A 16,682-nucleotide genomic window follows, 5' to 3' on the forward strand; every position below is an offset into this window, starting at 1 on the left:
CTCCCATATGTGAGAGATGAAGGACCAGTTACATATGGGTGAATTGTGGTTTTCTGGCTGCCTGTGCAGCTTTACGCTGATTGTCTGTCTCCTTTCTGTTATTACCATGTTGGTATGATTTTTTCAACAGTGGGGCTCCAGTTATATGGGGGGGAGGGATTACTGAAATCTTTGATTACTTGGCATGAGCCGTCTGTGAGCATGGCAATTTGGGTGGGTATTTCCATCGTTTAGTGTGGATCAGAGGTGTTTGGGGTCTTGTTGCTATATAAGCGGTAGTGGAGCATTCTTTCAGCTTTGGGTTATTATTTTATAGGATATAGGAGGCTGCTCTTTGCTCCTTCCTCTTTGATTTTTGTTATTAGGTAGGTGTATCGACATATGGTTGCTGTTGTGCTGCTGCTACGGTTGGTTTTAGCACCGGTTGTGTTTCTTGGGGGTTTCTATGTTTGTTTGAGCTATTAATTTTATTCCTTTTCCTTCTAGGAACAGGAACACTTTCACCTCTCAGGGTAGGTTACAATCTGAACGGGACTCCAGTTTTGAAAGATAAGTTAACAGTGGCCTCATTGAATGTGAATGGTGTGAAGAGTCCAAAAAAGAGGAAGACAATTCTGATTCACATGAGGCATCTTCGAGCCAACACTGCTCTATTACAGGAAACCCATGTGACAGACATTGAGGACTAAAAGATGTGTAAGGAATGGGTGGGGCAGGTGATTCACTCCTCTTATTCTTACAGTTCTAGGGTGCGATGATCTTATTGAACAAACCATTTCCAGGGGTGGTTGTATCCACACAAAGATTCAGATGGAAGGATTGTTTTGGCAGTGTTGAATTTGCAAGGGTCCACCATTTCAGTTTGTAATATATATGCCCCTGCACGCAGGAACACAGAGTTCTTTGGGGAGGTCAGTCAGCATTTACATAATCTAGGTGTACAGGACATGTTGTTGGGTGTGGACTTCAACAAGGTCCTAGACTCGTATTTGGAATATAGCGGTAATCGGGTCAACAGAGAGAGGAGCGGGAGCAGGGATACTTTGAGGTCCTTGATGACAGAGTACAATCTGTGGGATGACTGGAGCACCCTGATGGGAGAGAATACAGTTTTCACTCTGGGGCTCACAAGGTTTATTTGCGTATTGACATTATTCTGACAGCCAGGTGTGTTACTAGGAATTTCATCTCGACTGAAATTGAGAGCATAATCATTTCTGATCACGCCCCAATTAAATTGGAGTTTTCCTTAGAGTCCACAAGCAAATGCTCTCCTTCCTGGAAAATGAATACGTACATTTTGGACAATGAGGGTATAGTGGATTCATTGGTACAGAAAGCTGAAAGTTTTATTAGGATTAACATGAGCGGTGAGGTAAGGGATGACGCTGTATGGGAGACTTTTAATACTGTGATGAGAGGGGTGATAATGAACATATCCAGTAAAAAGCAGAAAACTCAAGTCACTGGAGTTGGAGTTGTTGGGAGATCCGATTAAATCTTTGGAAAAAGACTTGATAGCTCAACCGAATGAGACCAAGAGGAGTGAACTTTTAAGCGTAAATGAGTTTAACAAACGTTTGAGTGATAGGGATAAGCAAACTTTGTTTAAGGCTAGGTGTGCTTATTTTGAAAAAGGTGAGCAGTGCAGTTGCCTACTCGCTGACCGACTAAGGACTATGGAAGGCAGCAGGGCTTATATGTGCTATTGAGAGGCAATCCGGGAGAGTGACATATGACCCTACCCTGTTCCATGAGTTTTGGGGTTACTATGAAAAGGTTTACTCCGAAGACCTCAAAGATGGTCAGCATGATGCCTCATATTTTTTGGCTGGTTTGTAGATACCAATGTTGTCAGGGGAAGATAGAGTGGCGTGGACTCTGATTTCTAGATGGATGAACTCAAGAAGTTGGCATACATTCTAAATTTGGGAAAGAGTCCCAGTGCTGACAGGCTTCTAGTGGATTTTTATAGGGTTATGCTGGATAGCATTTTCTGCCTTCTTAGAGATATGTTCAGACCGAGTAGAAACAGAGGCATGCTTCCTAATGCTGCTCGACATGCCACTATTTCTGTTTTGCTAAAAAAGGATAAGCCTCTGTATTCCTTGGCCAGTTATAGACCTATAAGCCTCATTAACTCGGATAGTAACATTTTGTCCAAAGTCTTGGCAGGTAGATTGGAAACAGTTTTCCCAGGCCTTGTCATCATGAATCAAACAGGCTTCGTTAAAGTGAGACACTTTGCAACAAATATGAGAAAGTTGATATTAACTCTGACTGAGGCGGCCAAGCTCAAGACTAGTGTTACGGCTCTCTCCTTGGATGCGTAGAAAGCTTTTGATCGGGTGAATTGGGAATTCATGTTGTTGGCTATTGAAGGATGAATTTTGGGCCAGAATTCCTGGGCTGGATCAGGTTGTTATACCGCTCCAATGGCGGCAGTGATGACTAATAGAATTTGTTCAAGGAGTTTTGAGTTGGGCAGGGGTACCCATCAGGGTTGTCCTCTGTCCCCCTTGTTGTTTGTTCTAGCCTTGGAGCTGCTCGCTATTTCTATCAAAGAAGATGATGGAATAGTGGGTGTTCAGCTCCACAGGGCCTTACAGAAACTGTTGCTGTATGCTTATGATCTGCTGCTAGATTTGCAGGATCTTTCGACTTCGGTGCTAGCCCTTATACAAGAAATTGAGAGGTTCGGGATCTTTTCTGGTTACAAAATAAACTGGCTCAAATTTGAAGCAATACCTTGTCCTAAAGCGTGCCTGAAGACTGTTTTGGTGTCCTATGGGTTCCAATTGTGCCCTCGCAGGATGCTGTATCTGTGTATTTGGCTGACGTTAGAGGTGGGCGTGTTGAAAAAAACTTGGATGCTACTATCGACAAGTTGGCAGTAGATTTGATGAGATGGGAATTGTTGAAGCTCTTACTCTGGGGCAAAGTGAATGCATTGAAAATGATGGCTGCCCCACAAATAAATGATATACTTAGCATGGTTCCTCTTCCCGCTTCCAAATCCTCGTTGATGGGAATAAACAGACTAATTCAGGGCTTTTTGTAGGATCATAAACCACCAAGAATGAAATTATGGAAGTTGCAACTCTAATGTGAAAGGGGTGGTATGGGTGTCCCTAATTTGTTACGATCTCAACTTGCGTTCTGTGTGCTGCATTTGTTGCCCTTTTTGGAGAATTTTTCGGACACTGGCTGATACTGGTTTTAGTGCACCCTTGGAACCAGCTGCATTGCTGACGAGTAAGAATGGTAGAGGATGCGATCGTGTTGCACCAACGGAATTTCGAAGGGATTGCTGGCTTCAAATTCAGACACAATTGAACAAAGATCCATTTTGTGGGATGGACGCTTTATGGTTGAACCCGTCCATCAGGTTTAATAACAAACCTGTATTTTGGCCCAACTGGTATCTGGCAGGTGTGCTTTGGGTTGGGGACATTTAGACAGGAGGTTGATTTCTTTCAGGTGTCTCCAGGGGTGTACATATGGGGAGTATAGGACTCTAATGCCAGCTTTGTGTCCTCTGAGTCAGGTTGGTGACACTGCTTCTGTGAAGGAGGCCATTCAACATGCCGGTAAGCAGGAGCTTATGGCCTCTTTGGTTTACAAACTTGTTTGCGGTACGCAGTTGGTAAATGCCAGGTTGCTGGGGGCGTGGTCTAATTGTCTCCCATCTGAGACAGCAAGAGGCGAGGTGGATTTTGATTTGTGGAAGCACTCCTAAAATGTCTTTCAAATTGGGCGAAAGGGTGAGGAAGATCAAGCTGTTAAATAGGGTGTACTGGACCCCTGAAAGAATGTACAAATGTCGGATGATTGACTCTAATGTGTGTTGGGGGTGCATGCATAAAACCGGCAAGTTAGAACATATGCTCTGGGACTGCCAAAAGGAGCTTTTCTTTTCTAATAACACGTGCTTTTATGGTTGAATAACCGAAATGAAGCTGAAATGATGATAAGGTACAGCATTTTTGGAATGACATTACAGTCGTGTTGAACAAGGTGTTGGGGGTTGATCTGAATTATGATTTCTCAAGTTTGACTCAACCTTTCGTAGTATTAACTGTACCCTTCTCCTTTGTCATGTTAAGTTAGCATGGTTTTGTGCTGCTCCAAATCACAGCCGTAATAGTTTCAAAACACCAAATTAATTGCCTAATGTTTTAAATTTATATACAGCCATTTCGAAAAGCAAGCTTTAACATTTTTAAAAATAACCTCTCCTGTCCCGGAGGTGTTTTCTATAGACTAGAGCAGGGGTCTGCAACCTTTCGCTCTCCAGACGTTCAGGGCTTCAACTCCCATCAGCCCTAGCCAGGATAGTCACTGGTAAGGGATCATGGCAGTTGCCGTCCAAAACATCTGGAGAGCCACAGGTTGCAGGCCCCTGGACTACAGCAATGGCTAAATACATATGAAAAGGTATCGTAAGGGACATAATTCATGTAAGTGGATGTTAAAGGCCTTCCACCAACTTACCCAAGCTTTGCAAGGTGGCAACCGCCCCGCCTGCTGGTACGCCACCTGCGCTGTAGACAGCTGAGCATTTCATCATGTATGCGGCCATAGACTTGGCAGCAATGCCCGAGCTGGTGAACCCCACTGCCGTCAAGGTGAATGGTACTGCGTACGCAGCAACCCCTGAAATAAGAGCGAAGAAGAGGATGACATTGCCTGTAGGCAGTCCAGGAGACAGACTGAAGAAGTAGGCATTTCCCAAAAAGGCCATAGAGCGTGCGAGATCTCCTGGCCAGGGAGCCCTGGGCTGGCAGTAACAGCTGAGGACAGAGCAGGATCTGAAGAATCTGAGCCCAGCAGTACCACCAATTCCTTGTTTAAAGGGGCCGATCTATTGAGTGCTGTCACATTAGGAACGTCAGAAGACCACCAATCAATCATCTGGCCAGAAACGCAGGTGTAGTAGCAGGTCGAGACACACATTCCTTTTGGTTACTTGCCCCCGCTAGCAAGCCTAGAAACCTGCACAGCTACTCTCCATGCCCATTCACCACCCGGCCCCCAACCCGACTTACTTGAATTCGCCTGCCATCGACATTTTTGCCTTTGGCAGCTCTAATATCCCCTGCCTGCTGCCATAGAAATAGTTTCACCGGTGAGCTTTGTTTACTGTTTCCCTGGCAGCCATCTTATTTCCCTTTTATCCATTAGCTATTTTAGGTGGTGCTAAAGCACCATCTATAGGCTGAAACTATTGCATTAGAGTACAACTAAGGAGAAATGGCATACGAGGAGGGGTACCAAGTTTGTAGGTGTTGTTTGGGTATTTACCCACAGCCACTTCCTGCCCTTCCCAGCAAAAAACACATTCTCCTAGGATCTTTGAGATACGTTCATCAAGCCTTGTGATTAAACTTTGAGCTCGAAGAGTCTGTCAGTGTTTTTAAAGCAGTCTTCTGAAAGTTAATGAACCGTTAATACTGTCCAGCCGCATTACGAGTTCTACTCGCGGGGTTTCTGACAGCAGCTGTGCGGCACCCGCGAGCATAACTCGTAATTGCGCCGGCACCATTATCAACGGTGCCGGCGCAGCCTTGCTCCCCACCCCCATTCTGCCCTATGGGGCAGAATGGGGATCGGGAGCCTGGCAATACCGCCACCCGCGAATGGGCAATTACCGGCCCATTCATCTCGTAATGGGCCGGATATTGCCCAATCGTGGGAGGTGGTGCTCGCAATGAGGCCCAATTACTTAATTTGAGCTGCAAAGGCGCTACTGGTGTAATAAAAATGTAATTTACCAGGTCTGCCTTCAGCCAGTCTATGCATGCACGTCACTGAAGTCCTGTTAAAAACAAGCATTGGCAAAGGCAACAGTTTTGGTTTGTGTACCAGTATTAAACATTTGCCAGGAACTGCTATTATATGGTTAGGTACACTGACCATTTTGCAGTTGCCATCATCAATCGTCAGTTATTGTCACTGCAGCAGTGCCTGGCAAACTCCTTACCAAGGCCTACACAAAAGCCAAATATGGGATACATTACTCACCGTAATCGTATTTCTGATGCTTGTATCTGCTTAGATTCATATATATAAATATAAAACACACACACACACACCCCCTCCCCCCCCAAAAAGGGCATTCATGTGGCCCAAGAAGACCCCTTAGCGGTAATCACAAAGAAAGGTCCGTCGGTCCCTACCTATCACACAAAGCCTTGCTCTCCAGGGACAAACCGTCAGGCCTCCAGAGGATCTTGGATTCCACTAGATCCTGTGGTATTTTTTTCATGGGTGGCAGATAGGCTTTAACAAAAACCCATATCTTGACTCAAGATCATTCAAACGATAGTTACAATTCCTGCCCTGGGACTCCTTTCGGTGAGTACTTTGCTTCCTACAGACAGGTTCCCTTCTCCATAAAATTCACAAGGACAGAATGGGAAACAAAACCAACTTTTGAAAACTAACATTAAGCCCATTGGGCTTCATCACAAGTTGGGCGGTAACCATTAAAGGTAGTGGCAATGGAATTAGCGCCGCCAAAACTGCTCCGCCAGATCATGAGCTGGCACAAATACCACTAACTGTGAAACCATCAGGCGCAATTACATCCGGCACCATTATAGCCGGCTACACGCAGCGCAAAAACAGGCCATGTTTGGCAGTATTAGCGCCAAAAACCGACGCTAATACCACCGAAAACACAGCACAGTTACTGAACACAGGTGCCTGAAATGAAGCCACAGGTGATCCTAATCCACCCCAGACTGCTACATAAGGCACACCCCTACCGCAAACACTATTTCCAACACCATGCTGACACTAGCCACAGTGAGCTGGGACAGGCATCATGCTTTGGCTGGAAGTAGACAAGCAGGACAACCAGTCAAGGGCACAGTGAGCACACAGGGGAGGGTTTGGCAAGGAGGAGGAGAGCCCAGGTAAGGCGTGCACCGATCCTCAGGGTTAGGCCCTCACACTGGACCCACACCGACAACCAGTTAGTCACCCAGTAGCGCCTAAATGGGGAGACCATAACAGAGCTGCTCACCACAATACAGGACAACAAAGGGAGCAGCGTCAACATCCGGACAGCTGTGCCCCCAGTGCTGAAGCTATTATCCGTCCCAGAATTCCTCACAACTTGCACCTTCCAGCACTCTTTGGCCATGATGCACGAATGGAACAGCCCACATCCTGAGCATTGTTGGACCAGGTGCTTGAAGTCCTCCTGCGGCAAGTGCAATGCCACATCTCACTGCCTACCACCCCAGCCCAGCTCAATGCCATGAAGGCACAGTTCTATGCCATTGCCCAAATGCCAAATGTGATGCTGCCCTGGATTGTACCCATGTTGCGCTGGTGCGCCCACTAGGCCCACGAAGCAGTGTACTGGACCCGCAAGCCCCACCACTCCCTGAATGTAGAGGTGACTTGCGACACCAACCTGTACATCACCCAAGGGAACAGCACACTGCCAGGATACATGGAGAGGCACAGCGAACAACGGACCTGGATAGTGGGTGAGTAGAGAAGCCAGCAGACATGCAATGCCAAACACATGACCAAATTGGGGCAGGAGGGTGCAAATGACTACACAAAGGTTGGCATGTCAAGTGAATGAGCAATCTGTCCTACACCTCCTCCCCCACCATCGTCACAATACAGGCCAGGGAGCATGCACATGTCAGACTCACCTGCATGGCGAAGCAGCAGTACACATACAGTAGCAACCATATACAAGAACATGACAACAGGTACCACAATGCAACGTGCACCTACCAAATCATAGCTGACAAATGCCCACATAACCCCATATAACAATAACCCTGCCAGTACAACAGCCATGCACCCATGTGCGCCCAGCCCACAATGGCCAACAGTTGGCACCAGGTGCCCAGGGAGGGCCCAAGAGGAACCAGCATGCCACATGCACGGTGTGTGCCTCGAGCGTACCTTTGGCCTCCTGAAGGCACGTTTCCATTGTGTCAACCTTACTGGTGGAGCCCCGATTTACGCACCAGAGAACGTGGGTAGAATTGTGCTTGTATGTGCCATGCTGCACAAAATCTGCCTGAGGAGAAATGGTCCACTACCCCCTGACGTTCACATGCCACCCCCAGAAGATGAGGAAGCAGTGCCTGTGGCTGAGGCAAATGCATGCATTGCTAGATGACGTGAGGGATGGGAGAATGGCACACCAGGGACTGATAGAGGATTTATTCTGACACTCACACATGGCACAAGTCATGCACCAATGGGTGACAGCACCCAAACTAACATGACAAGGACACAATCAGGAATGTCCTCGCATTGATGAAGTTTAATGGTTTTTATGTCATGAAGTACCCCAACTATCACCCCTCTCCCCACCAACTCCCAATCACACAATCCCCCCTCCAACTCCCCATCAAACAATACCCCATCCCACCACCAACTCCCCATCACACAATCCCCCCTCCTCCCTCCCGCCACCAACTCCACAGCATGGCAATCAGTGCCCCGGAGTCCTTCACAACTGTGCTCCCCCCCCCATGTTGGGTGGAGAAGGCGCAGTGACTGCTTTTCCATATTGCTTCTGCTATTCCAGAGACACCTTCCGTCATTTCCCTGACCCATTGTGCATACGTGTTGGCTGTCATCTTGGCCCTGTTCTGTGCCATAGCGTGCACAACCCTGTGGGTAGCCCCATTGATATTGTCCCGAATGGCCTCCAGGTATGCGGAGTGAGTGTGGCCAATCTGTTCCATCTCCGCCATCGGCGCTCCATGTCCTTGAGCCTCTGCAACAGCATGCTGCGTGTTGGACTGCACTTGGCACTGGCCCAGGGCTGAATGCGGGGGAGCCATATGACGGAGTGTCACCATCCAGCTCTGGTGTCTGTGTGTGCTGGCAGCGTGGAGGGCTCTCTGGCGAGTGTGGCCCTTCGGTGGGTGGTGACACCAGGCTGGTGTCCTCTTGTGGCTCCTCAGTTGCTTGGCAGCAGGTGTGGCCTCAGTGTCCGTGCATACGGCTGCTGTGTGCCCATCACTGCTCCTAATGGTGTGTGGCATGGACTTTGCCTTGGCCCTGCTCTGCTGCGGCATTACGTGCCGGGAAATCAGGCCTTTGTGTGGCCTGTGTCAGCCTTTGTGAGGTGTGGTGGCAGACCTTGATGGCCTGGATCTGCAGCTCCTTGATGGGCCTGCATCATCCTTCTCCTCTGTAGCCGCTGGTGATGTGTGAGTGCCTGTAGGGGATACAGGAAATGTTGTTGGGTATGTTTCCCTCACGTGTGATGGCATGCAAGACACAATTGCTATGGTACAGAGTGTGACCCCACACATATTGGCAAATGGGCATGGTTGGTTGTTCCTTGTGACGATGGTTGTGTGACCCATGGCTTGTTGGTCATTGGCTTGTGTTTGGGTAGGGCAGGGTGTCCATGCTGGGGCAGTTTATGTCCGACATGCATGCTAGTGGCCCTTCACTGCCCCACATCCCCTCCATGGGAGTCACTCACATGTTGGAGGGGGGGCTTGTCCCATGGTACTGTCATGGCTCTATGGGGCACTGCTGCGCAGCCAGCAGGGCTGTACTGTGGTGCACAATGATTGGCAGGCTGGGCACATGTCCGTGTGTGGGACGTCTACTTACCGGTGGTTTGTCTGCCATGCCGTCATGGGGCAGGCTTACTGGACCCGGAACATGCTGGTGTGACTGCTGCATGGTGTTGTGGTCTCTCACACACCTCAATCCCGCTGGCACAGGGTGCGCCACGCCAGTAGTGGTGTGGTGTGCATGGCATTTGTTTGGTTCACTTGACTTCCCTTGCCGCTGCTATGACGTTCAGGGGAGCCCTTGGTGCCCTGCCCCATGGCTGCTGTGGCTGGTGTCTGATGTGCCACCCCGTCACTATGCCCTGTTTGCAGGCCCCGCTTCTGGGTCTGATGACTTGTGTCCCTGGCCACTGGGGCATCTTATGCTGGGCTGCCATTTGTGCATGCATTTCTTGGGAGTGCAGGGGGGGTTCACTCACCTCTTGCACCCTGGCTGCTGGCACCTGCCTCCGCACTGCCGACTCCTTCTATACAGTGCCTCCTCCTGTCGCCAGGGACTCCCGGCGGTGTTGGAACAGCAGTCACCGCACCCTGACCCTCAGGTCGTTCCACCCCTTGTGGCAGTCCTCTCCATCACGTGGTACACTTGAGACTGCTGTCACCTTCTGGGAGATGGAGTTCCAGATGGACCATCTGTGAGGACCACCAGCACCCCCTCGCAAAATTTAGGTTTTCTCAGGCGATGTTCGGCCCCCTTGCCTGTTGTCCTCCCCTGGGACATTTTTCCTGCTTGGATTGTGTTTTTCAAAATGGCCGTCGCAAGGCTTCCCGTTCCGGCGGTGACACAATTTCCTCTGGTGCTAATAGTCCCGGGTTTGCCGCCGGTAGTGCTATTAGCGCCGCTTTCTCGTCAGTAGACCTTATTCTGGCACAGTTACCAATGAGCACTAATATCGTTTCCACCAGAGTCAGGGGCACGTTCAAGCCAGGTTGTGATGCAGCACTGATTCCGCCGCACGACCCGTCAGTAACACCATTAGCGCTCAGCAGTAATTGCGCCGGTTTACTGCCAGACTTGTGATAAGGCCCATAGTGCACTAAGTGAAAAATTGAAGCAGCCTGTATACAACATAAAAAAACATTAAATAACCTTCCAAACGAGTTTGGGGAGGGAGGAGGTTAATTCAATGTCCTCCTCCAAGAAATGTTGTTAAAGTAATGAGGCAAACTGAAATTTACGGAAAACGGCAAAAGAATGTTGTGCAAAAGGTAGAAGGTAACCAGAGAGCCCCTTCAGGTTCACTTGTGCACCCAAGGTCTGCATTATTGCACTCTGGACTCAATGTGGATGCACATGCACCAGTGTGCCCCTCGAAAACATGTGCCCATTATGCGCAGCGGGTTAACCTGGGCATCTTGTACCATCACATTTGCTCATTCTTTTTGCCCCTTTCCTCTCCCACCCAGTAAGGTGCAGAATGAGACAGGTCTTCTTTTTGGCATAAAAAGGCTATAGAATTACGAAACGAAAACAAGTCCTCCGGTGCGGCAGGTGTCCTACAGCAGGACGCCCGCCGGCTATTATGCCGCTTGGCAGGCCCCCGTCCTTTGTCACCCTTCGCCGGCTTTTCCTTGCATTTTCCTTGCATTTGGCACACTTGCCACAACCCTCCCCCTTACCCAGGGGGGAGGGAGGAGAACCCTGCCCATATGTTAACCGGGCACCTCGTCCATTTTTCTCCGTCATCACCTTCAAAATGCATGTATCAGAGAAGCTGCTGTGCCTGAAAGCATGATCCACCTGAAAATATCACTGGATGTAATGGTGTAGTTATCAGGTGCAACTTAAGGGAGACAAGCTACACCCGCCCTCCCCCACCTTTCCCCACTGCCCCTCCCCCCCACTGAACAGTCCATGAACATCACAGTGATATTTGTGATGCGTAAAACGCTCACTTGCACTTAACTGCCATTTCCTGAAAAAGCATTCATGCTCCTCTAGCACGTAGCACTGCATGGTTTTCTACCTCATTTGGAGAAGAGCAAACTGCAACTCCTCTAGAAATTGCAACTTGCCCATATCCAGTCGCCCTCGGTCTCCTTCCTTGCGTCGAGTCTTCTCTCGCCCTTGGTCTCTCAATACGACTGTATTCCACTCAGCTAACCAGTCGTTGCCACTCCACCATTCCCTTTACTGTACGGCACCTACATCAGGATTTCTTCTGGGCCCCCCTCCCCGATTAACCGCCCTAGCTTGCCTTTCTAAGGGTTTCTGGGAAATGCGCACGCGCTGTTCCCTCAATATATTCATTGATATTGACAGGTTATTTATAACGCGCTTAATACCCAGAGGTTTCTAAGCACAGGCCTGGGGATCGTACCTGTAGTGCTAAGTGACATCGTGCTTCCAAGACGTCACAGAGCCCCTGAGCTACCCTGCCGAGACATTGCTAGGCTCCCTTTGCTGTCTCCGGTCACCGGCAGGATCTGCAAGGCCCAGCCTGGCCTGTCTCTATTGGGGGCACGCACAGTCCCCGTGGTGACCCGCCTCAGGTCACCGGTGTGGGCCACAGGACGTGTCAGGATCACCCGACGCGGTATAGAGGCACGGCATCCTCGCCGTGCATGGGTCACAGGGATCACCCTGCTAAGCCCAGATCACCGGGGCATGAGTTTCCAGCCTGGGGATCACCCCAGTCACCGGCAGCACTGGCTCTGGGGACACCCTGGTCAGGCCGCGCAGTGGGCCACGACCACACAGCAGGATCGTCTCCCAATAAAACACAGACACGATTTGCCGCTTCCTGGGGCTCTGCTGCACTGCTTTGTGCGTGCCAGCAGAGCCCCTTTTATTACAGAGGCATCATGACGAGGTCATGACGCTCTCTGACAAAAAGAACTAGACCAACACACAACATCCCTCCTTTATTATAACCAAACAAAACTCACCCCATTGCAAACGGAACCTTCTACTGGGTTACCTTGGTGCATTCTAGTCCATGCACCCACTGTGCCCCTACATCATCACAGCAAACATGTGGTGCATTCCAGTCCGAGCCCCACGTAAAAGCTACTAAAACTTAAACGTTTAAGACTGCAAACAAATAGGCTTGTTCCAGTCCGCACACCACGGTGCCCGACGACGGGCTCTTTGAACTCAGAAGATCCCGGGATCAAACTGGCCACTGTCGCTGTTGCAGGACAAAAAGAATACATTTTCTTCATCTTCCTCCTCTCCCATATCATACTGTATTCCTCTGGGACCCTCCGCCACCTGGACCGCTGCCACTCTGGGGGTCTTTCTCCACTTCGACTCGTTCCCCCCCCCGATGTCCCCGCCATACTGGCTGGAGTTGGGGCGAGGCACACCCGTGCAAAGTGATCTCCTTTCCCGCACCTTCCAGAGATGTATCCTTTTGCCGGGCAATCCTGCGGGTGTGGAAGATCCCAGCCGGACTGATGACATATTGTGGCATTGGAGTCTCTCCTTGGCCAGTCTCCCCTCCTCATCGGTTTTCCTCCTTGCCACTTGCCGACAGCTGCCACCTCCTCAAGCTTTACTCGCTGCATGGGGGCCTCCAATTTGAGGTGGTGTCTGGATGAGTCCATGACTGAGGCCCGCACCTCCGCCAGTTCCTGGGCCCGGCCAAGGTCTAGTATTCGATCGAGGGAAAGCGTCGGGTCCCTCAGGACTTGCTTGCGTAGCTTCGAGGAGCTGCAGCCTTAGATGATCTGCGCTCTGATTTCATCCCCCTCGAAGTTTCCCAGGTCGCAGGACAGTGCAATGCCACGCAGCTTCCCTTGGAATGCATCAAGGCTCTCCCCTTCTTCCTGCCTCACGCACCTCATCCTGAACCGTTCATAGTCCCTATTGACCATGGGTCGAAAGTACTTGTTCAGGGCTGTGATGGCTGCGCCGTATGACTGATCTCTGGGCCTTAATGTCTTGAACAGCCTCTGAACGGACAGTCCGGCGGAGTACAGGAGGGTTGGGTGCTTCACTGCATCCTTGATCTCCATCGCCTCGAAGTACAGCTCTAGGTTTTCCACCCAGGCTGTCCACCGAGGTCCCAAACTGGCAGTGGAGCCCATCACATCAAAGTGGTGCAGTGGCACAAGCTGTCCTCGACATATGCCCTCATTGTCTTCCTCCTTCATGGTAACTACTGGTCAGGCACCCTCTGTGGCTAGAGGAGAGAGGTCTTGGGGTGCCTATCCGTTTATGACCGTCTTGGAGGGCACACAATCGCTCCGTGGGGAGCCGCTACCCTTAGATGTTGTCCTTTGTTGTTGGTGTGGGTGGTGCACCCCCTATCCCTTGGCTCTGGCCTGTCCAGGTCCCCGAGGGCGCACAAGCACTCCGGGTGGAACCGCAACCCCTAGGGCCTGGGCAGGTAACACACTCAGGGGGGACTGACGATGCCCCTCTCTTCTTTTGTCTGGGGTTTCCAATGTTAAAAACCACGCCCCTTTTCAGGCAGCTCTGCTGGCCCTGAGATTCACTTCTGAAGAGAAAAGTGCTTTTCCTTCGCTTCCCTTCTCTTCTAGGCCCGGGTGTTGATAGGCCTTCCTTTCCTGTTGGCTAGGCTAATCACTGCTGCGGCCCGGGTGTTGGAATCTGCTTCCCCTCCTCTGTGGGGGAGGCGGAGAGATGGCCCTGCCTCCTTTTTGTAGGCCCGCCGTAGGGCCTGCTGGGGCCACGCTCCTTTCTTTTGTTCAGCAGTCCTCCCGAGTGGAGGGCACGCCCCCTGCCGGCCGCACTGCGGTCAGAGCCCAGAGCTCACACAGCAAATTTCTTTTTTTTTTGTTTGTACACAGCAGCCCAGGTGCTTTTGGTCTGCTGGCTCCCTGGCTGCCACATCAAGGACTGGTGGCAGGGCTACAGCAGCGGCTGCCTCACCAGGCCTACGTAGCGACTCCTCGCGGGCACAGGCCTTCATAGGCTCCACCCCCTTCCTTTGTCCTGGGCCGGGGCCCGGACACATCTGGCTATGCATGCAGAATCTACCACCCCTATGAGGTGTCAAAGCTTCTCCTTTTGGGAAAAATGTAATATTGTCACGTAGTTACATTGCATTATTGATAGGTGATTTGTAGCAATTAAAATATTGTTTGAATTCACAATCGTATTATTGTATTCACCCCATCCAAGGGTCCTTCTACATATAAACAGGAGTACATTAGTGTCTGCAGCCATTTTCCATTTAAACTACCGCTAAGGTAGCTCAGTGGTTGAATGATCCTACGGCAGACATCTATGCATAGCCTGCAGGCTACAGGTACAAATCCCACTAATTATGGTCTGTAGTTCAGTTTGCATGCAGACATCTGTGTTTAGATAACAGATCATGGGTTCAAATCCGAGTGAGATAGAGCAGTGATTAAGCGCACCCGCTTCTGAGACATGTGTGTAAGCTACTGTTAATATGTTTCCATCCCTGGCTACTTTGAACTATTAGCAGCAAGTTGGGTCCAGGCAGGGCAGGGCAGGGAGGTAATCACCCTGCCATGCTCCTTAAACGTTGTAGTAAAGCTCAATGGCAGCCATGAATGTGTAACCGGTTCACAACCTGGCACTACTTTAAGGGGTTAATGGATTCCAAATATACTGAGAAAGGTGGGGGTACCTATTTGGGTTGTGCGCTAAGGCCCAAAAAGTAAAGATGTGACTGTATTAAATGGGGGTTATAGCAGCGGTTTATAGGGAAAAGTGGATCCCCCAACCCACTTACATGAATGAACTTGAAAAAGGGATTCCCAACCCACGCTGGAAAACCACTCACGTATATTTGCAGACAAACTAAACTTGCTCGTAAAATGTTTTTTTTTTCGGATTCCAAGTATACCCTGCTCTCTTGCTCGTTCTTGGGTTTTTCTGATTTTATACTTGTACTTTGATAAAGTCAACACGTTATTTTAGGATTTTTCAGGTGCAGAGGGGATACTACGTCCCTGACATATGGGATGTTTACGGATAATTGAAACAGAAGAAAGTTCCCTGTTTGGGGAACCCGCGTCCCCTGCACACTATAATTGGCTCAATTAATAAGCCCAACTTTCTAGAATGTTTTTACCCTAATCTAGAGTTATTTATGAATGATCATTTCCATAAGGAATTGTTATTCTGAAAATCAAGAATTTGTTCCTTCAAAAATAAGTTTTTTAAGACTATTTTTTCAAATCACTTTTTTTAGTTCCCAACGCATTTCGAGAATCTGTAACTCTTCTTCAGGTGCTGTTATTTCTATAATACATTAAAAAAAACGAAATCGGTACATCTTCTTACAATATACAGTGTAGAGATAATTTATGCATTGTGATGTTGGAGAAAATTATGTGTCATCACCCTTAGCTGTATTATTGGTTTAACTTGTAATTATCAATCCAGTAGCAAGGATCAAACCTTATTTGTACAATTTATGTAAGTACACTCTGAAATCATATTGTCAGTATTATCAGATTATTAATGAAAATGATATCAAAAAAGATTGCTAACCTGTATTGTTTTCTTATCTGACACTATCTAAAAGTAGAAGGTCTAGTATTCTCAACTCACTGTGAAACATGGAACTTTCTTCTCTTTCAACTACTTTAAGGAGTTTGCAGATGCGTTTTATGATCATTTACAACCAGCGCTGGAGTTCGACTAGATTTTAGCAGATATAGGATCTGGTAAAAAATTAAATAATAATAAGTCTCCACTGATCACAGATCCGGGAAAGTCTGGAAGCCCTTGACTTGGCTGTCAGTGAACACCGCACCTGCAGGAATCCTGAAGCCAGAGTGTCACGTTTCAGATCCCCGGCGCTTGCGCACACTGCATCTTCTGGGCTCTGAAACATGACTTCGTGGTTCCAGTACTAGGTGGTTCCTGTGCACGGAACACTGGATGTGGGTGGAGTTACAGAGGGACTGTAACGAAAGATGGATAAGTAAAAAACGAATTATATGGTTACTTGTGTGAAAGCCCATGTACAGGGGCCTAAGTGCAGGTTTTTATTAACACAGTAGGGCCACCATATATCCTGAGGCAACAGCTCCCTCTAGCGGTCAAAACAGGCGGAGCGTCTCTGCTGCGCATGACTGCATCAGAGAAAATTGATCAGGCCTTTTATTATATTGTTGGATTAGATGTGCATGTGTGTGAGCATAAGGTTGAGAGGT

The 16,682-nt window shown here is 49.1% G+C and overlaps 1 protein-coding gene across 5 annotated transcripts in view; it reads right to left on the reverse strand.

Annotated features, from left to right (window-relative positions):
* LOC138503311 (uncharacterized) overlaps nt 1-16,682 on the reverse strand; it is a 391,310-nt gene that overhangs the window by 18,919 nt on the left and 355,709 nt on the right. For 4 of the 5 annotated variants that reach the window (XM_069622930.1, XM_069622931.1, XM_069622928.1 and 1 more), the window contains one exon: nt 4,495-4,656. The exons of the other annotated variant lie outside the window; for it this stretch is intronic. In XM_069622930.1, the coding sequence (XP_069479031.1) occupies nt 4,495-4,656 (162 nt within the window). The remainder of the gene's footprint in view (nt 1-4,494; nt 4,657-16,682) is intronic. 5 annotated transcript variants of the gene reach the window in all.

This window comes from Ambystoma mexicanum, chromosome 11 (assembly GCF_040938575.1).
Source record: "Ambystoma mexicanum isolate Mex_15411 chromosome 11, UKY_AmexF1_1, whole genome shotgun sequence".
NCBI classification, from domain to species: Eukaryota; Metazoa; Chordata; class Amphibia; order Caudata; family Ambystomatidae; genus Ambystoma; species Ambystoma mexicanum.